This window comes from Haliotis rubra, unplaced genomic scaffold (assembly GCF_003918875.1).
Source record: "Haliotis rubra isolate DU_JTF1 unplaced genomic scaffold, ASM391887v1 Scf586, whole genome shotgun sequence".
Taxonomy (NCBI): domain Eukaryota; kingdom Metazoa; phylum Mollusca; class Gastropoda; order Lepetellida; family Haliotidae; genus Haliotis; species Haliotis rubra.
The window spans coordinates 143,546-168,873 of record NW_025767286.1 but is presented as its reverse complement, the minus strand read 5'-3'; the positions used below and the strand labels follow the sequence as shown (position 1 = coordinate 168,873).

The window sequence follows — 25,328 nt, the reverse complement described above, 5'->3', positions numbered from 1 at the left end:
GCAAGAGGGTATGACACATTTACAAAACATTTACAAAAACATTTACAAAATAAAATAAGACAACGCATATAATTCTGACAATCAAGAATCATAATCTGCGCAAATGTAGGATTCGAACCCATGATCACATGATCAAGGCAGTACTAAGGGACACAATCAACACTTTAGACAACTGGTCCTTCTACCCTAACATTGACAAGTTCAGGGTAATCATAAGTACAATGTGTAAAAAAAGAGAAAAGGTTAAAGTAAACACTGTAAAAAAAACCTAAAATAGTACACGTATAATTTCCTGGTCATGTGATTACTGCCTGGCAAGGACAGAAGAGATTCGTATAGTGTAGCGTGGTGAAACTGAATTAACCTGTGTATGACAGTGTCTCTGATTGTCTGTCAAATTCTAGGATTTCTACAGACACCGTATCTAACCCATGTAGACTGGCGCATAATCGACCTTAACTATATGCATTGCGTCACTGTTATGAATAACGGCTTTTTTACATAGTGTTCCAGATTGTGGAATAAATGTGAATATAACACACAGTTGCCTGTGTAAGCCGAAAGCGTCTTAACGTATCGTGTTCATGCGTTGTACAACCTCAGGACATTGCGGTTAGTGGAAAATCGTTGAAGCATGCATTCAGTTCAAAACAAACGAATGCATAGCCAGAGGGAATGTGACAGCTAGCCAGGTCGGAAGTAGAGCAGTGGTCCTGCAGTACATTGCACTGTTTCATCACCCAGTCAGCATTGTCCGTGGGATACAGACATAGAGGTCCGTGGATTGATGTTGGCAGGTGCGATTGATGTTTGGATCCATACGCGCCAAGATCCAAGAGTGGAGCATTGTTTGTTCCCCACAAGCCACAATTCAAAGCGGGCTAGCTCCAACCAACCGTGACTATAGTTACAGACGAGCTGTGGCAGATGGTTGTATTGACGAGGAACTGACCACGACTCTTTGACCACGACTCTGACCAGCGATCGACACCAAACGCTGGTTTCATTCATACCACGCGTTTCGAGGTAAGTGTTTCTGTTGCAATATGTTTCTGTATGGGTTGAAACACGTGTAAGTGATACATTAACCCAGTCCCGTCTCTGTAGATACGCGGTGTCAAGTGTCACATGGGATGTGGTCTTCACAAGGCGCCTGCTTGTGATTACATGCGCATGTTATATATTACTGCATTTTCATGTAGAGATCGTTCGTAGTTATAATTTAATCTTGAATCAGAATTTCTACAAAAACAAAATAACAACAACACTTTCGAACGTCCTTGTATTATATACTCAGGCGTTATAACGAGGGTGTTTTGTAAACATCCTGTGTGAGAATTAGCACTAAGCGAGCCTTTACGGGGTGAGCACCAGAGACGATTTAATATTATATGGTCTCTGTGAGCACATATAGGTTCCCGCAACACACAAGTGACACAATCTCTCAATGACGGAATCTAAACATTGCACGTTTCACTGGAAAGCTACCACAAGCTAAAATGCATATCACTTAACCTGACTATTCTTTTTAAAAAATACGAAATCATCCTATTATGAAAGCAGACTACACTGGCTTAATTGAAGAGCACACTTGTGAAAGGTGGTCCTATACCCCCTTTAGAAACCGATTTTCAGTTACAGGTCTTTGAATTGTTCAAAATTTAGTTTTCAAATTAGCCAATTTGTGAAATGGAAGCATCATTCTTTCCGATGACTTGGCAAATGAGCTTTTGTTTTGTTTAGTTTGGGATTATCGGTACGTTCATGACAAAATAATCAAAACTACCCTTGTTGGGAAATATTCTTATAAATTATGGATCGATATGCTTATGTTATATTATGCAATTAAACGGATAATCGTGTTCTTAAAAAAACAAACAGCCTTAACAAACACACCAAAAGACGTGACAGAGCTAATATCTAAAACAGACTCTATTAAACTAGCATACGCTAAGGTAACATAAGTACGTCATCATCGGGAGAAATTCAATACTGTAAAATATTTTCGAAAAACACCTGTCACACACAACGATAATATGTAAACTTGCTATTTATTTACAAATGCATTTGTGCATATACGCATATGCAAAAACAGTTGCTTGAAAATATGCATGCATACTGAACACATTTACCTCGTTTTAAGACCATTATTTTATTGCTTCGAGTTTCCATAGTGACAGCTATGCGTTTGAAGCGAAAAAGCGGAAACACGATGTAATCCTCCGTACACGAGGCAATGACTTGACAAAAGATCAACATGACATTTAGTACAGGATGTAGTATCGGCGAGTCTGTTGGGAATGCAAAGAGGTGAATGTTCTGGCCAGGGAAGGGAGAGACTTGTAGGCATCGTAACACGTTGAAAGGGAACGTGAAAACCGGCCTGCTTGTGTACTAGAGACAAATCGTAGTCATTTATAGAGGAGTCGAAGAAGCATTTCAAGGATTGTGAACGGTCACGGCTGGTCTGACAGGGACACTTCCCTATCAGGAAACACTTTCGTACCAGAACGTTACCCGACACCTCCCTATCAGAACCCCACCCTGACACCTTCCTATCAGAACTCCACCCTGACACCTTCCTATCAGATCCCCACCCTGACACATTCCTATCAGATCCCACCCTGACACCTCCCTATCAGAACCCCGCCCTGACACCTTCCTATCAGAACCTCACACCGATAACTCCCTATATCAGAACCCCACCCAGACACCTTCCTATCAGAACCCCACCCCCACCTGACACCCCCTATCACCCCCACCCTGACACCTCCTCCCTATCAGAACCCCACCCTGACACCTTCCTATCAGAACCCTACCCAGACACCTTCCCTATCAGAACCCCCCCCGACACCTCCCTATCAGAACCCCCACCCCGACACCTCCCTATCAGAACCCCACCCAGACACCTTCGTATCAGAACTCCTCCCTGACACTTCCCGATCAGATCCCCGACCTGACACCCCCTATCAGAACCCCACCCTGACACCTCCCTATAAGATCCCCACCCTGACACATTCCTATCAGAACCCCACCCTGACACCTTCCTATCAGAACCCCACCCTGACACCTTCCTATCAGAACCCCACCCTGACACCTTCCTATCAGAACCCCACCCTGACACCTTCCTATCAGAACCCCACCCTGACACCTTCCCTATCAGAACCCCACCCTGACACCTCCTATCAGAACCCCACCCTGACACCTCCCTATCAGAACCCCACCCTGACACCTCCCTATCAGAACCCCCACCCTGACACCTCCCTATCAGAACCCCACCCTGACACCTTCCTATCAGAACCCCACCCCGACACCTCCCTATCAGAACCCCACCCTGACACCTCCCTATCAGAACCCCACCCTGACACCTTCCTATCAGAACCCCACCCTGACACCTCCCTATCAGAACCCCACCCTGACACCTCCCTATCAGAACCCCACCCTGACACCTCCCTACCACTTCGCAACAATTCAAGTTTCAACACTCAACTCTTTATCGACAGATGTCGTCATATTGCTATTGAGGTCATTGATATTCGATCGATATCGTAAATTGCATGTGTCTGTGTGTAAATAATATTGTGCACATATACATGATATTGAAAATTCTCTAAAGTTTGAACACTGTACTCGCTGTGCAATCGCATATCATTATTTGTTGAAAGGAATAATAGCAACAGTTCAAACAAAATTGAAAACAGGTTAGAGGAAAGTAGTCACATTGAGATATTGAAAGTGTGGGTTACAGGCAAGTGGAAGTTATCGTCGTGGTGGTTTTAAGGAGTGAATGTGGTGGTGTTGGTGGTGTTGGTGGTGGTGGTTGGAGGGAGTGTAGTGAGGTGGTGACCCAGGCGGGGCCCACCAGCTGACCATCACTTATTTCATAACAAGTTTGATGTGTGTATTACGGTAATGATCCTCGTATGTGCGTGTGAGTGTGGTGAATGTACCGTTGGCTTATGCTATTTAAACATCTTGAAAGGCCCAACTTCACGATATTGTTGTATGTTACCCGTGAAGATCCGGTTATATGTTACCCGTGAAGATCCGGTTGTATGTTACCCGTGAAGATCCGGTTATATGTTACCAGTGAAGATCCGGTTGTATGTTACCCGTGAAAATCCGGTTGTATGTTACGTGAAGATCCGGTTGTATGTTACCCGTGAAGATCCGGTTATATGTCACCCGTGAAGATCCGGTTATATGTCACCCGTGAAGATCCGGTTGTATGTTACCCGTGAAGATCCGGGTTAGAATTCATCTAGTATGTAGTAACCCATGCTTGTCGTAAGAGGCCACTAACGGGATCGGGTGGTCAGGCTCGCTGACTTGGTTGACACATGTCATCGTATCCCAATTGCGTAGATTGATGCTCATGTTGTTGATCACTGGATTGTCTGGTCCAGATTCGATTATTTACAGACCGCCGCCATATAGCTGGAATATTGCTGAGTACGGCGTAAAACTAAACGCACTCACTCACTCGTTGTTATATGTATCCACCGAATCCCCAGAATTATATTTAGTACAGCTTCTCGTCCCCAGGCTTCATAAGTACACACATACATCCCATACGTTCTAATGAATAGAGCACATTTGCATTTCTGTTGATGAAACCAGCATGCTCTGTCTCAACTCGTGACTGAAATATGTAATAATTCATCTCCAGTTTTATTCAGTTTTACGTACTGAATAATAATGACGAAGAATTCATATTCTATTTTGAATTACGTGGAATGGACTATTCCGTGCTAAATGGTCACCAAGCATATCAGAGGTCACAGGGTCCGGAGTAGTCTGTCTCACAGTCCCTGAACCACATTATTTTCCCTACAACCTAGCCCTCCCTGCAATGTAGTCTGTCTCACAGTCCCTGAACCACATTATTTTCCCTACAACCTAGCCCTCCCTGCAATGTAGTCTGTCTCACAGTCCCTGAACCACATTATTTTCCCTACAACCTAGCCCTCCCTGCAATGTAGTCTGTCTCACAGTCCCTGAACCACATTATTTTCCCTACAACCTAGCCCTCCCTGCAATGTAGTCTGTCTCACAGTCCCTGAACCACATTATTTTCCTACAACCTAGCCTCTCCCTGCAATGTAGTCTGTCTCACAGTCCCTGAACCACATTATTTTCCCTACAACTCTAGCCCTCCTCTCCTGCAATGTAGTCTGTCTCACAGTCCCTGAACCACATTATTGTCCCTACAACCTAGCCCTCCCTGCAATGTAGTCTGTCTCACAGTCCCTGAACCACATTATTGTCCCTGCAACCTAGCCCCTCCCTGCAATGTAGTCTGTCTCACAGTCCCTGAACCACATTATTTTCCCTACAACCTAGCCCTCCCTGCAATGTAGTCTGTCTCACAGTCCTGAACCACATTATTTTCCCTACAACCCAGCCCTCCCTGCAATGTAGTCTGTCTCACAGTCCCTGAACCACATTATTTTCCCTACAACCTAGCCAAGCTCCTGCAATGTAGTCTGTCTCACAGTCCCTGAACCACATTATTTTCCCTACAACCTAGCTCTCCCCTGCAATGTAGTCTGTCTCACAGTCCCTGAACCACATTATTTTCCCTACAACCCTAGCCCTCCCTGCAATGTAGTCTGTCTCACAGTCCCTGAACCACATTATTTTCCCTACAACCTAGCTCCTCCCTGCAATGTAGTCTGTCTCACAGTCCCTGAACCACATTATTTTCCCTACAACCTAGCCCTCCCTGCAATGTAGTCTGTCTCACAGTCCCTGAACCACATTATTTTCCCTACAACCTAGCCCTCCCTGCAATGTAGTCTGTCTCACAGTCCCTGAACCACATTATTTTCCCTACAACCTAGCCCTCCCTGCAATGTAGTCTGTCTCACAGTCCCTGAACCACATTATTTTCCCTACAACCTAGCCCTCCCTGCAATGTAGTCTGTCTCACAGTCCCTGAACCACATTATTTTCCCTACAACCTAGCCCTCCCTGCAATGTAGTCTGTCTCACAGTCCCTGAACCACATTATTTTCCCTACAACCTAGCCCTCCCTGCAATGTAGTCTGTCTCTCACAGTCCCTGAACCACATTATTTTCCCTACAACCTAGCCCTCCCTGCAATGTAGTCTGTCTCACAGTCCCTGAACCACATTATTTTACAACCTAGCCCTACAACCTAGCTCCTCCCTGCAATGTAGTCTGTCTCACAGTCCCTGAACCACATTATTTTCCCTACAACCTAGCCCTCCCTGCAATGTAGTCTGTCTCACAGTCCCTGAACCACATTATTTTCCCTACAACCTAGCTCCTCCTGCAATGTAGTCTGTCTCACAGTCCCTGAACCACATTATTTTCCCTACAACCTAGCCCTCCCTGCAATGTAGTCTGTCTCACAGTCCCTGAACCACATTATTTTCCCTACAACCTAGCCCTCCCTGCAATGTAGTCTGTCTCACAGTCCCTGAACCACATTATTGTCCCTACAACCTAGCCCTCCCTGCAATGTAGTCTGTCTCACAGTCCCTGAACCACATTATTTTCCCTACAACCTAGCCCCTCCTGCAATGTAGTCTGTCTCACAGTCCCTGAACCACATTATTTTCCCTACAACCTAGCCCTCCCTGCAATGTAGTCTGTCTCACAGTCCCTGAACCACATTATTGTCCCTACAACCTAGCCCTCCCTGCAATGTAGTCTGTCTCACAGTCCCTGAACCACATTATTTTCCCTACAACCTAGCCCTCCTGCAATGTAGTCTGTCTCACAGTCCCTGAACCACATTATTTTCCCTACAACCCTAGCCCTCCCTGCAATGTAGTCTGTCTCACAGTCCTGAACCACATTATTTTCCCTACAACCTAGCCCTCCCTGCAATGTAGTCTGTCTCACAGTCCCTGAACCACATTATTTTCCCTACAACCTAGCCCTCCCTGCAATGTAGTCTGTCTCACAGTCCCTGAACCACATTATTTTCCCTACAACCTAGCCCTCCCTGCAATGTAGTCTGTCTCACAGTCCCTGAACCACATTATTTTCCCCCTACAACCCCCTAGCCCTCCCTGCAATGTAGTCTGTCTCACAGTCCCTGAACCACATTATTTTCCCTACAACCTAGCCCTCCCTGCAATGTAGTCTGTCTCACAGTCCCTGAACCACATTATTGTCCCTACAACCTAGCCCTCCCTGCAATGCTAAAGCTGTGCAGGAAGCAAGTCTAGATTCCCTCAGGTCCAGGGCCAAGATTTTCGAAGCTCTCTTAGCACTAAGATAGTCGTTAAGTGCCATACATTAACATTAACTTACGACTATCTTAGCGCTAAGAGAGCTTCGAAAAACTTGGCCCTGGTATATTCAGAGACTAAGCGTTAGTCTAGGTCCGGAAGAGAGACTTTACAGTATCTAAGCCACGGACTGCACGTCCTGTTTGTGATGTTAGCTAAATTTAATGCGTAACTCTGGTACACCAAGAAAAATTACTTTCATTTTACATTCAAAATTGACAGTTGGATGATCCGTAAGTTGACAGGCAAGGTTTCTCCAGTGCGTCATCTGATCCCTGCTGGCTGATTTTCTCGCCCGGACTGGGAACATCCAGTGTATCAGGCATTCTTGCCTCTTAAAGGGTCTGTATTGCCGATATGTTTCGTTTCTTTCTGTATTCTGAATACGTTGAGAGAATTACCGCAGGCTACTGTTTGAGTGTGAGTGAGTGAGTTTGTTTAGTTTTACGCCCCTTTAGCAATGTTTCAGCAATATCACGGGGGACACCAGAAATGGGCTTCACTCATTGTACCCAAGTAGGGAATCGAACCCAGGTCTTCGGCGTGACGAGCGAACGCTTTAACCACTGACTACCCCACCGCCCCTGGGTACTGTTTGAAATATTTCAGGGTGAACGAACTTAAAAAACTCCTTACTCGGCACCCTGCGGTCATATTGCATCAGCTCCCTCGCTTTTCTTCCTCTTTCTCTCCCCATCCCTTTCTTTCGACCCCTCCTCTCTCTCTCTCTCTCTCTCTCTCTCTTATAATTATGCGATAATGATGACTGTGTGATATAAGTAGACCCTACACTTCTAGTATTGATGCAGATAATTCAAGTTTGAATAGGAGGATTGAACCGTACCACCTCTAACTTCCGTGAGGACAGAACCTTGGCCTCTACTCACTATAAAACCACACAGCCCCATCAAATAGTCCCAGAACAAAGGAGGGACAGGTTATCAGAGCGTACACAAAACACATATCGTATTCCTGACCTTCTGAAGGTGAATACCCAAGGTGGTTCGTGGTACTTGTTTTCGGGATGAGGGTTAACACGGCCATGATAAGCATAACTGTGAGTAGCAATGATCACCTGACACAATCGAAGCATTTTCGTGTTAATCTTGACTATGTGTATTCATATATACTCATATCATCACTCGATAACGCGTTCTGAACATGTTCCTAATTTTCATAATTCGTTTCATTTTAAAAAAAATGTCTGTAAGACGGTACATACATCTCAGGTGGTACATGACTAGTATGTAGATGGTACATACATCTCAGGTGGTACACGAACAGTATGTAGATGGTACATACATCTCAGGTGGTACATGACTAGTATGTAGATGGTACATACATCTCAGGTGTTACACGAACAGTATGTAAATGGTACATATATCTCAGGTGGTACATGACTAGTATGTAGATGGTACGTACATCACAGGTGTTACACGAACAGTATGTAGATGGTACATACATCTCAGGTGGTACATGACTAGTATGTAGATGGTACATACATCTCAGGTGGTACACGAACAGTATGTAGATGGTACATACATTTCAGGTGGTACATGACTAGTATGTAGATGGTACAGACATCACAGGTGTTACACGAACAGTATGTAGATCGTACATATATCTCAGGTGGTACATGACTAGTATGTAGATGGTACATATATCACAGGTGTTACACGAACAGTATGTATATATATGGTACATACATCGCAGGTGGTACACGAATAGCATTAAGCTGTACATACATGCTAGGTGTGTGATACATGGTTGGATTGTGCATACATTAAGGTATATGGAATATATATTGTAGGTGGATGGTCCACACAGTATGTAGATGATACCTACAAGGTCTTCGGATGGTATGGACGTGGTACAACATAGTAGACGGGTACGGTACATGCATATCAGATGGGTGGTACATAACAGTATGTCGTTGATACATACATGTTCTTTAGATGGTATGGAAGTGGTACAATATAGTATGTAGACGGTACATACATATCAGGTGGGTGGTACATAATAGTATGTCGATGATACATACATGTTCTTTAGATGGTACAATATAGTATGTAGACAGTACATGCATATCAGATGGGTGGTATATGAATTGCATGCATGCATTCAGACGTATGGAACATAAATTGGTTGTTGATGGTAGAATATAGTATGTAGACGGTACATGTGCAGAAATGTCAATGGCGGCACATATATGAAGCATGGACGTACATGACTGGGGTAAAAATGCATTATACGCCATTAGCATTCAAGCGCTGACTTTGTGTTTACAAAGTTACTGCTCATATTACCTGCTTGGGTGGGATGTACATTTGTGTGTGTATCATAGTGTTATTGACGCAGGGTTCAGATCCACAAAGCATTCGTAACTTTACGACCCGTCGTAACTCTATAGTTTATCATAGGCTTACGAATATCGTAGCGCTACGAACGATCTGTGGATCGGCACCACATGGATCTGTGGATCCCACTCTGGCTATGTGAGAGACCTGTTTTGACAGAATCTGGCTAGGTGAGAGGACACCCTACTTGTTGCCCCTCCCCGCCTCACAAACCTACAACCGCCAATCTCAGTCCCATCAAAAGAGGAGGCATTCGTCACCACTCGCCCCTTTCCGTAACCCGCTATTCGGCTTGTCCCGGAATAACACGAGTTGGTCACGAATGAAGAGGGGGGTGCGGGACTATGTTGGTTTGTCAGCGCGGTGCTGATTTGATCTCGGCAGGGACTGTACTATATATTTTTTCTGTCCACACTGTCTACCCAGTTCATTTTATGCTTACTCACTGCAGCATAGTTATAGAGTGAAGTTGATCGTCCCGTGCAAACACGCTGCACTGATGTTGCGCTGGTGAAATACAAGCTTGAAACACCACCTGATTCTGCACCTGTGAAATCTAATCGATAACAGGTTGGACATTGCGAAAATGGATTGAAATCAATAGAAAAACAAACACGACAACTATAGACAGCACAGGCACATTTAATTTAACCACACACACATGTTGTTAAATTAAATCTGTCTGTCTGTCTGTCGAGAGAGAGAGAGAGAGAGAGAAGGGTGTGTGTGTGTGTGTGTGTACATACATATATATTGAGAACGAGAGGGCGAGAGAGAATTAATATAACATATATGATTAATAATATGCTATTTGATTAAATCTACTGTACTCACTGTAGTGTAACGGTAAATTCACACATACAAATTACAAATGATTGATATGATATGGAAATTATATTGACTCTGTAAACGGTGGAGCAGAACTTTCGAGGGAGGGAAATTGACCGGAATGTGTGGTGCTCCATATCAAACACATATGGTGCATGACATTAAGGGTGAGTGACCCGACCATCTGCCTCTCACCTGACGCGCGGGATACAGTGGGCGTAGACACAGCCCGCATTGATCCAAACTGTGTAGACATCTCGGTTCACAAGGTAGGTTTGTTTACCAAGTTTAGCAGATTGAATACAAACTGCGTAATGACAAATTTCAAGGCCTTTTATTCCAACTAGCTCGAAGTACCAAGGTGATGGAGATCCTTCACTCATGCACTACCATATTGAGCATTCAGTACCCTCACCCTGACCGGTTTCCTACGCATCAGGTGAACTCGTTCGGAAACTCTCTCATGTGATATAGATTTACCGAAGACCCGTTGTAATGACTAGAATAAATCAAACGGAATGACTAGAATAAATCAAACGGAATGACTAGAATAACTCAAACTACCAAAACCATGACAATAATTATAAAATTTACCCTGTCGTAAGGATATCACGTGGAATGTTTGAAAGAAACATATGGAATGTGGATTGCGGGTGTTGAATGCGGGATTATATCCCGAAACAGCTCCCATATACTGATATAGCAGTGAATAGTATTATATGATAGCGCATCCTGCCGACTGAGTAAGGTGAACAGTAAGGTAGTGACGGTTAACCCGGATACCCGGGACGGGTGGGTAATGAGTTGGACCCGGGTACCCATCTCAATACCCGGACCCGTTATGTTAATGTGACTATTTCATTAAACAATGTAATATGTTATTCTTTCATGATTAATAGGTTTTATTGTCTTTGAAGATTTAGACATAATTACAGTCACTTCTTTTGAATATAATACATGGTTAAGATATTGCAAATCTCGAACTTTTAGCCTTCGAGCTGAAGAATGTATTGCCATTTCTTGCAAATTTGATGTCAGGAATTAACATAACGGGTACCCGGGTAGAAAATTTGGACCCGTCCCAGCCCAATTCAAGTTGGCAGCATTTCACTTATTAGCTATCAACGTGACAGATGAACGTAGGACAAAATACCCGAAGTCACGTAGGCCTAAGACTTGCTTTGATGGATCCCACAGACAGGCCCATGGTGCTAACAAACCCGGAAACAATATCGGGCATGAGATTCGAACAAGGTGGTTTTCATTGCTAAGGGAGACAACTCAGCACGTGATGCACTTCAGATAGCTGTGTCCGGGATATGCTTGTAACAATCTTGTTGAAATGTTGATGTCATGACATTTACATTATAATAATTCATGAATTTATATAGCGCATCATTCACAGTCATATGCTCTGTGCGCTTACCAAGGGAAAGCCATGGAGAAGAGAACAGTCTTTAATTTAGACTTGAAAGATTCAAGTGAAGAGGCAGATTTAAGGTTTTCGGGTAGACAGTTCCATTTTTCTGCAGCTGCATATTTGAATGACATATGTGACGTAAGTCACCTTTAACTGACATATGAGTGAGTGAGTGAGTTAAAATTTAAAGTCACATCGGCAATATTTCAGCCATATCGTGACTATAACTGTTATATGAAATGCCAACGGTAATTTTATCGTGCTTATGTTATCAAGAATCTTTCCCCTCGTCCCTAAGTACGTTAACCCAGGATAATTGACCCGTGAAGTTCCGGGTTTGAATTAATCTTCAGTAACCCATGCATGTCGTACGAGGCGACTAACGGGATCGGGTGGTCAGACTCACTGACTTGGTTGACCTTAGTTGCGTCTGAATGTTTTCAGTATTTATCACAAAAGAATTGGTTTTCCAGTTTGTTAATAATGCAGAAATTGAAAACATGTCATCGGTTCCCAATTGCGCAGATCGATGCTCATGATCACTGGATTGTCTGGCCCAGAGTCGATTATTTACAGACCGCCACCATATAGTGAAAGATTGAAATATTGCTGAGTGCGGCGTTAAACAACAAACCGAGAAACCCAGACAAGCAATTTACACCGGCACGTGTGTATATGCAATGACACAGCACTTTAGTGGACGCGTACGCAATAACCCATTCGTTTAAACCGCTTTTTAAGAAGAGAATTGTCGAGAAAGGCAATGATTAAGCATGTTTCATGTTTACTGGGAGCTGGTGTATTAGAGCCGGTGTGCTCGCAGTGGTTGCCGAACGCACACAGACCTGTCCTACCTTGAGACTATTGGGAATTGTAACTGGACCGGGAGTACAAGTAGGTAGCCACATTTGTACACATATACTGTAGACAAAATATGATCTATTTGATAATGAATGGTTCCATTCATCTCTGTATATGTTGCATACAAACCAGATGATGATATGTACGTATATATAGGTTTATATAGCATCACTGGTACAGAGATGAAGCAGCTGATGAAAGAAATAGGTCATGTTTGTCTAGGGATTCGGGATGGCAACTGTGTGTTTCTTCCCCTTTACTAAACATCGACTGGTCGATATCACACAGCCTGGATTCTCTCAACAGTATAGATCTTCTAGTCAGGTGCTGATTTGACTGTCTAGATCGTTGTATTTAAACCATGTACAACCTGTTGGCAAAATACTGAATAGTTTTATGGAATAACGTGGTATTCAACACCAATATCGTTGAGTTTACTGTCTCAACCGTTTTGTTTAAACCATGTACAGCCTGTTGGCAAAATACTGAATAGTTCTATGGAAAAACATGGTATTTAACACCAATATCGTTGAGTTTAGTCTCTCGACCGTTTTGTTTAAACCATGTACAGCCTCGGAAACTATTGAATAGTTTCATGGATTAATGTGAAGGATGGTATTTAACACCAACTTCGGAGTTGTAGAAACACGTTACTGTTGGGCGAATCGTATCAATAGCTACCAGCAGAAGCTATCCTAGGAGAATGAAGAAGTAATTCAGTCGACACTCAAGGGAGACATGATATAAGATGTATACCGCTTCTGGTGTGAAACAAGGAGCAAGCACGTGATACCTCCAGCCTGGGGTCATGATTAGGATGAATACTGGATTCTTTATGACACCGTGTCAGCTTGCCCTAACTCGAACAAAACAGCATGTTTATATTATAGCAAAAAATATTGCTCTCTAAATAAATGTAACAACAGTATTCATATCAGGATATATTTTCATATCGTTAATTCAGGATTGATTAGATACCAGAACGAGTGACACCTGTCAGAATATTCATGCGTCGCCCATAGGCGAGCAGATAGGCAGACAGTTCATTTGTTTATGTGGCTAAATAGCGAACAGTACATCATGTGAGTGAGTGAGTGAGTGAGTGAGTGAATTTAGGTTTACGCCGCTTTGGGCAATATTCCAGCAATATCACGGCGCTGGGCACCAGAAATGGGCTTCATACATTGTACTCATGTGGAGAATCGAACCCGGGTCTTCGGCGTGACGAGCCAACGCTTTAACCACTAGGCTACGGTCTACCCCACCTGTACAGCATACAAGCTCCATAGAATTTTTCCGAAACGTCGCACTCATTGCAATAAAGAACTTGACTATCCATAGAACTTGGTTTTCCTTCACCTATACAAAGACATTTACCGTGATGGTCCATTTTTATAATACTGTTTCACGAAGGAAAACCAAGTTCTATGGATAGTCAACTTCTTTATTGCAATGAGTACGACGTTTCGGTGTAGGTACTGACACTGTTATCAAGCAAGTGATACAAAGGGTTGTAGCATGGAGAATATATAATATATATATAGCTGTATAGTGAGTATATGCAATTGACAAGGTTGATGTACACTGGATTGCTAATTAGTGATTGGAGCAGAGTAGGTTGATGTACAGAGTGACTGGTTGTGATTACAGATAGAGACACATAGGCGTCTTGTTCCCATTTCGCATTACATCCCATTTCGCCTACACCCTTATCAAAACACATTTACACTTGAGTGAACATAGGGTTTGTATGCTGTTTACTGTAGTTTAATGGACTAACCCAAATAATGAGAAACAAACTTGTGAGTCGGGTTGAGTTGGTCTGACCATGTTAATAGTGTATATAAATGACTGTGTATTTTCTATGGGTACAATGTGTGAAGCCCATTTCTGGTGTCCCCCGCCGTGATGTTGCTGGAATATTGCTAAAAGCGGCGTAAAACCAAACTCAGTCAGTCAGTGTATTTTCTAAATTGCCCCTCAAAGAAGTTTCACGTACACTAACTTACGGTTATAACGAACTCAGTCATTTTGTTCGTTTTAACCGTAGTTCGTTAGTGACTGGGAGGCTGTCCCAGAGTAGTGGGGCTGCAGCTGAGAAGGCTCTGTCACCCATAGTGGTCTTAGTGCTTGGCTGAGAGAGAAGAAGGGAGTTGCTGGAACAGAGAGGTCTGCTGGGAGTGTGGAGAGTTGCAAGGTTCTTCAGATATTTGGAAAGGGCATTATCATCAATGCGGCTGTGTGTCAAGAGGAGAAGCTTGAAACTGATTCTGAAGGATATGGGGAGCCAGTGAAGTTTGTTCGAGAATGGGAGTGATGCAAACAACTCTGGCAGCAGATTTTTGAATTCTTTGAAATTTGGAAAGTAGATGTCCAGGAATGTTAAATTAGAGAGAGTTGTCGTAGTCGATATTAAAGGAAGGGGTTGTTCTCTAGTAATTATCGAAGTTTTGAGACATGCGTCACAGTGCCCTAACGACTTGCCGTCGACCATTCCGCGGTACGAGTGAAATTCGGTTATAAGAGGCGTAACCCACTGTAATTCACGATGGCAACATGTCATTTACCTGGGCCAGACGTATTTAATCATATTTATATTTCTTTTAGCATAAACGAATTTAAAACTCCACCCTTTAATACCTCCCGTATTATAAGACCTTTTCCATGTCATTAACCCGTACTTTGGTTTTCATGTGTGAAGCCCCATTCCTGGAATATTGCTAAAAGCGGCGTAAAACCATACTCACTCACTTTAGTTTTCCCTGCAGCTAAATACATTTCGTGGATGTCCCATTACATGTCACGACAGAAAGACCTTTCATCTCACCGACAGTGAGAATTAAGGTCTGATGTTAATGAAATTCATTCTGTTTCTATTAGAAGTGGCATGGTGATATTTTACTCTAATTATCTGTAGAGGAACCCGCCATACTGGATCTAAATTTAGTTTCGCGCACGTGACTGTCACATGACACAAGTAAACATGGCAACAGATCACGAACCTTTAACATTAGAATTGTTTCCGTTATATTTTGGCTTCACATCAAAGTGTACTTCTAATTACCAAATTAGGCAGAGGATCATCCTGTCTTGAACAGGGGACTCTGATGTCACGTGACTATATGCGGCAGTATCTGGCGTTACGTGTTGACATTTGGTAAGCAGTCGACTTCATGGCAATACCTGTCTTGACCTATGGTGCAGAAGTCTGGTGTTTCGAAAACTTGAAATTTTGGAGAAAATTCATTTAAAATTCATAAGACTCATAATTCATAAGACTCATTACAGAAAGTCAACCCCTCGTTTTATACTGTAAGTTGAACTAGGAAGATTGCCCATTAGAATAATGATATTTGAACGTTTATTAAACTTTTGGTACAAGTTAACTTACCAAGAAGGAGTTTTTAAGCTTACCAACTTAATTTACAATTACTCGTCATTTCAAAGAACAATATTATAAAATAAGGATAATCCCTGACTCTCGCACGTTAAACGTATATTAGACAATACTGGTCTCTCGTATGTTTTTGAAAACTCCTCAGTTTGTTCAACCCAGTGGCTGGTCTCAAAAGTTGAACATATTCTTAAAGATCAATTTATCCAAAACTGGCAAAATGACATTGTTTCTAGTCCCAATGGACTTTATTACCAACACCTGAAGCCATCTCCTTATTTTGATGCATATTTCCTCCTTTCAAAAACGTATTTATTTACCATTATTGAGATTTAGAACCTTAATTTACCAATTGAGACGGGTCGCGGGTATAATATTCCAAGGGACGAGAGAACGTGTCAATTATGCCTTTCTAAAAACATCGCAGATGAATATCATTATAATTTTCATTGCAAAGCACTAGATACTTTGAGGAAACAATATTTACCCACTCATCTAAACTCTTTTCCTAATAAAATAAAAATTACGAAAATATTACCTGCAAAAACTTCTCGAGACATAGTAAATATATCAAAATATATCATACACCTATCATCTCTTGTCAGAAAAAATGGTTAATATGTTGTTTTCTTTTGTTTGCCATCTTGAAATTGAATTTGTATTTGTGTATATGTTTACAATATATGTTCTTGTATCACCAAGGTGATTATGAGAATAAAGAATTGAATTAATTTGAATTGAATTGACAAGTTTTGTAAAATCCCTACACCACCGATGCCCGAAGCAGCATGTAGGGAGCGCAGAGAGTAGCATGTACCCATCTGGGAGGTCCGAATGACCACAGTCGGATCATTCGTAACTACTCGCCAGTTTCCGTGGCAGGAATGACACGAGTAGTTACGAATGTAGAGGGATTTGCCTAATATCTAACTATACTTAAGACTAGCGCTTAGTCTATGAAAATCTAATTTTTTGATAGCAACAAAAAGAATATATTGAAACTGAAAAGCAGTTCCAGTGAGATGCAAGATGAAATCTAGACTTGCTACATTTAGAGCTTTAGCATTGCATTGAGGTGAGGTGAGGTGAGGTGAAATTGGGTTTAACGTCGTACTTGAGAATATTTCGCTCATATGACGACGTGCATGCGTGTGTATGTGTATGTGCGGCTGCTTGTACTAGCCCAGACTTAAGCTGGTTTTATAGTGCTAGCCCACTGAGATACCATGCCGCAGTGAAGCATGAATACCCCACTCAGACACATTATACTCCCGAGCCGACCAGTCCTTGTTGTACCCATTAATGCCGAGCGCCAGGCAGGGACCAACAAGTACCATATTTTAACGTCTTTTAGTATGACGTGGTCGGGGATCGAACCCGCGACCTTCCGCTCTCCGGGTGGACGCTCTAACCACTACACCACGGAGGCGGTCAGCATTGCATTGAGGGTGGGGCAGCAGGGAATATAATGTGGCTCAGAGACGGGGAGGCAGACTAGATGTGGATTAAAAGTTCGTCACTGCTGACGAGTTACGTTCATGTCATGGACATATGATTCCATTCAGGAGGGCGGACGCAGATGTATAAATATTTACTGATTCCATATTAACTATCTACCAAGTGCTGATCAAGCACACATTCAAAAACACACAGTGATGAAGCCCGCTATGTAAATAGTCATGGTTAGATGTGCTCAACTGTAATGTAGCTATCTGGTATATTTGTTAATATATTCTGAAAGCGCTCCGTGTCAAGGGGTCAATACTGTATTGAAATAATGCGGCAGCTTGCCGAACCACCTGTCCGATATGAGATGTCGTTCAGAGCGAATCCGTTCAAACTGTTTTATTGTAACACCTGTCACACGGAAAATGAATTCATTGGGCTCTATCTCTTTCAATGTTGGTATTGAACAGTTTATGGTGTATTCATACGCACTTTGGTTTCAGTTGAGGTGTAAAAAGTGTCGTCCATAAATGTTGATGGTCTTTAACGGACAGTAAACTATTTCACTCAATACAGGCATTTTACAGCTGAGTTTGTAAACAGAATGGAGAATCTAAACACAGCTAACGTACGGTACTCGTTTGTGTCACAGTTGGTGTATGAGGTTGGGTAAACGAAATATGCTCTTAAATCATTTCTTATGAGTTATGCATTCAGCATATCAATAAAAGATGTTTGTGGTTGTAATTTTGTGATTGCATTATGTGTTTTTATCTACAACACCACAATTTAATCCATTGGGATAACCGATAATCACAGTGTGTGCATTCTTTGATTCAGTGCACACGCTCAGTGAGTGCAGTACTCAATAATTAATGCTGGATCCTGAAGAAAAATGTTTTATGTCTTAATGCTCTAAATGAAGGGATAAACTGTCTCAATACAATACCCCCTCTCTCACGTTGGTAATTGTTGTTCACTAACTGTGTACAGCGGCAACTATAGGGGTTTGTACAACAGAGGCAGTTAGGCCAACGGTGTATATCTGCCTCAATGGCGTTTGCCAGATGAACTGGCCAGATGTCAATATGGTGGATTCCTGAGGGATGTTATTGATGGTCCAGTTATTTCGCTCAACGATTGCCATGATGACTTTGTGAACAGAAGAGCATGAAGCATCATTAACATAATGGAAGTGGTGCCAGTTGACAGATGTCTGCATTTGCTCGCCTGACTCAATGGTGGTGACAATTCTCCAGGATATTGCCGACAACAGAAGCCAACGTCACCAGTTGGTAAAACCTGTTGAGCCTGGACATTCAGCCCCCACACTGTCCTCCTGGGCCCTGAAACCATTCACCAACAGATGACAGCTTACAGCAGAATAGCTATACTTGTAATACGTTACTAAAGAGTGCCCATATCACGATTGAAAACATATTTTGACGGTGCAGTTGACGTTGATGAACGGTGCAGTTGACGTTGATGAACGATTGTGGCTGCAGCTGTTGCGCTACACGGCCTATGTGAAAACAATGATCAACACTATCTACCTTACTGATATCATTTAGTCCAGTAGCAGTCCACACACAAAGTAGGTACCCCACATTCCAGTGGCATCGACATCAGTGGTGCATGGATCCCAGGGGAACTGAGTTTAAAAGTAGGTACTGAAAACCTTCATGTTAACCGAGACTAAAGTCAGCGCCCATTTGAGGCAGGGAGGTGGAACCCCTTTGAAAATTATTGTTTGTACCTTAAACAGTTAGAATCCACCGTGTCAGCTTTTCAGATTTTATCCCCAAATAACCTGTCAAACACAGCCCCACCTCAACGCCCATCCCCATCTCTGATGATTGTTGTTCACCTAGTGTATAATGCACTGGTGCAGTAAGGTCGCAATGATTTGCATAATAACTAAATCAGCCGAGGCCATCCAGTTAATAACCATATACATGTCATTACGATGTAAGTTGAAAGGGTTTATTGCATACTTCAAATGACATAACAATCTTAATGCCTGGTGTCTTCACATCGTCCTATCCTGACTGTTTGTCTTGTTTACACGTGTTTACAATAGCCACATAGATCCTTCATGAGTGAGTGAACAAAGGTATTTTGAGTTTTTTATACGCTCATTTTTTACCTGCATCATCAAGTTATTGTGATTCGTAAACACATGCTTAAAGATCACAGATACTCTAGGGGGTACAAATATATAAATCATTTATTGGCATTGTTATAAATGAAACCCCGTGATTAAAACTACTCAGTTCGACCTTTAATTAGCTTAATCGACCTTTTTGGACAACAGTGCACAATACTCTCCCGCGGACGAAATTTCAACTAATCAGAGGGGTGCGTCTCCGTGACGGAATATAGTCGGAATCATGATGGACTCTTACGATATAGTGAGTGAGTTTAGTTTTACGCCGCTTTTAGCAATATTCCAGCAATATCACGTCGGGAGACACCAGAAATGCGCTTCACACATTGTACCCATGTGGGGAATCGAACCCGGTCTTCGGCGTGACGAGCAAACGCTTTAACCACTAGGCTACCACACCTCCCCTGTTCTACCAGGAGGTCAATATTACAATTTATTGCAACATGTTACATATTATTATTTAATGTTATTTCATTACCTGTTATTATGTAAATAATACATTTGAGGGAAAATGACGTCCTTATATTTCATTTCTGTGCAACAGACACTGATAATCCTAACTATTTTAGAATATATTTACACATTATTATATTTTGTTTCAGATTTATGGACGTCATTTTGAAGTTTAAAAACTAAACCAAAGGGACAACTGAGGTAGTCATGGCTAACGACAAAGAGGCAGACGATGCCCCGAAAATGGAGATGGAGAGAAACCTTGGACTCTTGTCAGGGATTGGGCTCATTGTTGGCACCATGATAGGTAAAAGACTCGATAAGGGCCGCCCGATCTGCTTTTTAATGGATACAAACAACTTAAAGTATATATCTAACGTCAGTGCGAAAACGTTCCCAGTGTTGAATTTCCTCAGGGAAATGATAAAATAATAGGAAAAAGGTCAAGAAAAATTATAGGAATGGATCACTGAAAATCAGCCATGACACCTGGTGTCTCTCTACTGAGATTAGTACCGTGAGAAAACAAATATGATTTCAGTTGCTGAAACACTGAATTTGGATTCAATCTATATTGAAGATATCTTTCTTGGACTTAGGTAAGCACGGTCTAGAACACCGAGCTCCTGAAGCAATGAAAATACTGAAGCAGTGTCGTGGCTGAGTCTGGTTCTGTTGTGTGTCCCTGAGCTGACCGTCGGTCCTTGATACAACCGTCGTCGGTTGTATGTTGTCTTTAATCTTTGTCTCTGAAACACTTTGTAAATTGAACTGATGAAACTCTTTCACAGGCTCTGGCATCTTCATCAGCCCTAAAGGTGTCTTGGAGGGATGCGGATCTGTGGGGCTCAGCCTTGTCATCTGGACGCTGTGTGGAGTACTGGCTACTATGGGTACTACTATGAGAGAGAGAGAGAGAGAGAGAGAGAGAGAGAGAGAGAGAGAGAGAGAGAGAGAGAGAGAGAGAGTAGTTTAAAAAAAAGTACACAGATATACAGTTAGATATATTTGAGTGGACTGCAAAATACCCTCAGTCGATATCAGTGTCTTAGCCTTTTAACCTAGTCTGTCTCACAGTCCTTGAATAACATTATTTTCCCGACTGCCTACTATTGCCTTGCCCTCCCTGCAATGCTTAAGCCCTAAATAAAGCATGTATAGATTCCCTCGGGTTCTGAATTTCCATCTGAATGGGGCCCTCCTTTTTACTTCAAATGGGTTTATTTGATACTGTCAAAATGATAATTCAGATACTTAGAGTTAGTCCAGCCTATGCCTTGCAAATCAAGGCTTCCAAAAGTGGGTCTAATATTTCACAATGCCAAAATATGAATGAATGGATGGATACTGTTACAGTTCGACGAGACCCAGAAATACCCTCAGCGAAAGAATGCGTTCCTTTCTGTTCTAAATACTTTTCAATATTTGTTTTTGAGATTTGGGAGATAAGGATACCTGACCTAACAATGAACAGTCGCGCCTTATTTAGGTAAATACGGCTGTATCTCTTTAAGATACACGGAGAGTGAGATGGAACGGGGTGTAACGTTCCTTTTGAGATTATTGAGTGTGTGTGTTACCCGTGAAGATCCGGGTTAGAATTGGTCTTCAGCAACCCATGCTTGTCGTAAGAGGTGACTAACGGGATCGGGTGGTCAGACTCGCTGACTGGGTTGACACATGTCATCCTATCCCATTTGCGTAGATTGATGCTCATACTGTTGATCACTGGATTATCTGGTCCGGACTCGATTATTTACAGACCGCCGCCATATAGCTGGAATATTGCTGAGTGCAGCGTTAAACAACAAGCAAACAAACATGTGATGTGTGTGTACATGCATGTGCGTGCGTGTGCAAGCGCGCATGTCTCTCAAGTAATATGAATGTCGGTTTTATACATGTAATGCTGCCCCACTGTCATACCAAGCCATGTTTTAACATACACACCCCCTCAGAGCGTACACGAAATCCAATTCCCCGTAACGCCGACTGCCAGGCAGAGTAACAACAACTACCATCGTTTAACGTCATTTGGTGTGACAGCCGAGGACGATCCACTGATTTCCACTCTCCAGGAAAACCGCTCTTTCCACTAAACCACGGAGGCGGTCAAACATGTAATAATCCGCACGAAGGGATGAATTTGAATCGGTTTTGTGACTTAGTTTATTGCGAATCATTGTACCTGGGTTTGTTTGGCCAGGATGTATTAATTACAAACTGTCGTAATAAACGTGAAATATTGCCAAGTGCGGAGACAAACAGAGAAGCAAAAAAAAATACTCCTAAACAAAACAAACAAATAGCACCAAGCCTGAACCTGATCCATCTCACTTTTTAACAACAGCGTAATGTGGTAATATTCTAGTAATTGAATGACGTAAGTTCACTGCGTGTAAAGCTTAAACCGGAGGTGATGAAAGGCTGAGACGTTTACCACAATGGTGAAGCCCACGAGCTGGCTTACGGCGCTGACAAAGATAGTCAAATAATCGTGACAAAAACGGGTTTGGATCCCACGATCATAGGTTCCTGACTTGTTCAAAGGGACGCAGCTCAAAGGGAGTGAGCCAACACTACCCCTGTTCCTATTCCAACTCTGCAGAAATCATGTCAGAAACTACGAAAATATTATCAGTATAAAACGAAAGCGGAATAAGAATTCAGAGTCTCGATCCACAATGCGTTCGTAAGGTTATCGTAACTCTAACCTGGGCTTACGAATTCATAGTGCTTCGAACGTGTTGTGGATAGGGTCCCAGGCAACTAAACATTGAAATCTTCTTTCAGGTGCCTTAGTCTACGCCGAACTGGGAACAGCTGTGCCTCGATCTGGTGGGGAGCATGCGTACTTAATGTATACGTACAAGGGTGATAAAAGCAAAATTGGGAGACTTCCGGCGTTTTTGTTTGACTGGACTGGTCTGTTTATTATTCGCCCAACAATGGTAGCTGTCATCAGCCTCGCTATGGGGACGTACATTGTCAAGCCTCTCTACCCCGGATGTGATCCCCCGACTTCCGTCGTCAAGTTGGTGACTGCTCTCGGAATGCGTAAGAACAAAACGTATTTTGAGTTTTTTATACGCTCATCTTATCCCTGCATCATCAAGTTATTGTGATTCGTAAACACATGCTTAAAATATAGTCGGAAACATAATGGACTCTTACGATTATAGTGAGTGAGTATGGTTTTACGCCGCTTTTAGCAATATTCCAGCAATATCACGGCGGGGCACAACAGAAATGGGCTTCACACATTGTCGCCTTGTGGTGAATCGAACCCGGGCCTTTCGCGTGACGAGCAAACGCTTTAAGCACTGACCTACCCCACTGTCCCGTCATATTAATGAATAATAACGTATAAATGTAAAATGTATATGCGCATTTAAAACATTCAGTTTTTATAGCTTGACTTTAGTGTAATTCAACACTAGGTCATTCATGCACATGCTATATTTAGTCGGGCCGGAATAGGTTACCTTGGGCTGTCACCGTGCTCGTTGATGAATGTGGTGGTGGTGGAATTGGGTTTAACGTCGTGCTTGAGAATATTTCGCTCATATGACGACGTGCATGCGTGTGTATGTGTATGTGCGGCTGCTTGTACTAGCCCAGACTGAAGCTGGTTTTATAGTGCTAGCCCACTGAGATACCATGCCGCAGTGAAGCATGAATACCCTACTCAGACACATTATACTGACTCCGAGCCGACCAGTCCTTGTTGTACCCATTAATGCCGAGCGCCAGGCAGGGACCAACAAGTACCATATTTTAACATCTTTTAGTATGACGCGGTCGGGGATCGAACCTGCGATCTTCCGCACTCCGGGCGGACGCTCTAACCACTACACCACGGAGGCAGTCGTTGATGAATGTGATAAATGATTGAATAATGAATGATTGAACTCCCATGCACGATTGGATTCTTTCATTTAAAAGTGGGGAATAAGGCTGCTGAATGCAAGAAAAAAAATCAGAATCAACTTTCAGAAAAATATATGTCAATACGGCACTTAAGCTTCAACTTTAGTTTGCACTTGTTAAGTTGCCTAGAGATCATTTCCTAAGTGTAAGTAATGAACAATTATGATAACTGCAGAGCTATATTCCTATTGCCTATAGTCACATTTCCATGACATAGCGAATATTTCATTCTGGATACACTCGCGTTCTCTGCCTTGTTTGACGAAATAGAAGCTACAAAATACATAAATATCAGAAGTCGCTGCTAAACGTCGATTGTGTGATCCCGATTGTGTAATGAGCATGTGTTACGAATCTCCATCAAATATCGATCACAAAACTGTCTTAATGCTACTTAGTCCACTACTCTACCACAGACAAACTTTACTCAAGTCAACAGTCGCAACCATGCGGTGATTTCCCATATCCTTTTCACGTTCCAGATACATTCCGGTTACTATCTAAATGGTTTCCGGTGTCATTACATTGAAATTCAAGTAGTATTCTATTACCAGTGCGGTTATAAAGTAACAATCCAGATCCAGATTGTCATTTCGGATTTCCTGTTTCAGTGTTGATCACATTCTGCAACTGCGTCAGCGTCCGACTCGCCACAATAATCCAGAATACCATGACTGTCCTCAAACTGTTAGCTATAGCCATCATCACTATCGGAGGCATATACAAGATAGCTGAAGGTCAGTATGTCTTGTTATTGTATGGAGACGTATTCTACAGATATGTTATAGTGAGTGAGAGTGAATTTAGTTAACTACATCGTTGACAAACTCTTCACTCTTTACACCGTTCTGTCGGATGTCGACACCTACCCTTTACACCGGCCTCTGAGACGTCGACATGTGCTCTTTACTCCGTTCTGTGAGACATCAACAAATACTCTTTGAATCGTCATAGAGGTACAACAACAACTCTTAGACGTGGGCCCATACTCTTGACCCGCCTCTCAGCCGTTTGCTCCTGACCAACTCAACTAATGTTTTCAAATGCTGCCTTGGATATGTTTGATGATATCATATATATTCATGTGTTTGGTCTTGACAGGTAACATTGAGTATATATCTGAGGGATTTGAAGGAACTTCGCAGAATCCATCAACTGTCATATTTGCCTTCTATAACGGCTTATGGGCATTCGATGGTTGGTAAGG

The 25,328-nt window shown here is 42.5% G+C and overlaps 1 protein-coding gene across 4 annotated transcripts in view; it reads left to right on the top strand.

The window, feature by feature from the left end:
- The first annotated feature begins 558 nt into the window (after nt 1-558).
- LOC124254907 (b(0,+)-type amino acid transporter 1-like) overlaps nt 559-25,328 on the top strand; it is a 31,831-nt gene continuing 7,061 nt past the window's right edge. The window contains exons 1-6 of one of the 4 annotated variants that reach the window (XM_046688745.1): nt 559-1,026; nt 20,341-20,498; nt 20,983-21,084; nt 22,985-23,248; nt 24,733-24,858; nt 25,223-25,322. In XM_046688745.1, the coding sequence (XP_046544701.1) occupies nt 20,399-20,498; nt 20,983-21,084; nt 22,985-23,248; nt 24,733-24,858; nt 25,223-25,322 (692 nt within the window). In that variant the 5' untranslated portion in view covers nt 559-1,026; nt 20,341-20,398. Of the gene's footprint in view, nt 1,027-8,304; nt 8,323-10,623; nt 10,720-12,683; nt 12,765-20,340; nt 20,499-20,982; nt 21,085-22,984; nt 23,249-24,732; nt 24,859-25,222; nt 25,323-25,328 lie in introns of those variants that run through there. The other 3 variants (XM_046688748.1, XM_046688746.1, XM_046688747.1) reach the window with 3 other exon arrangements.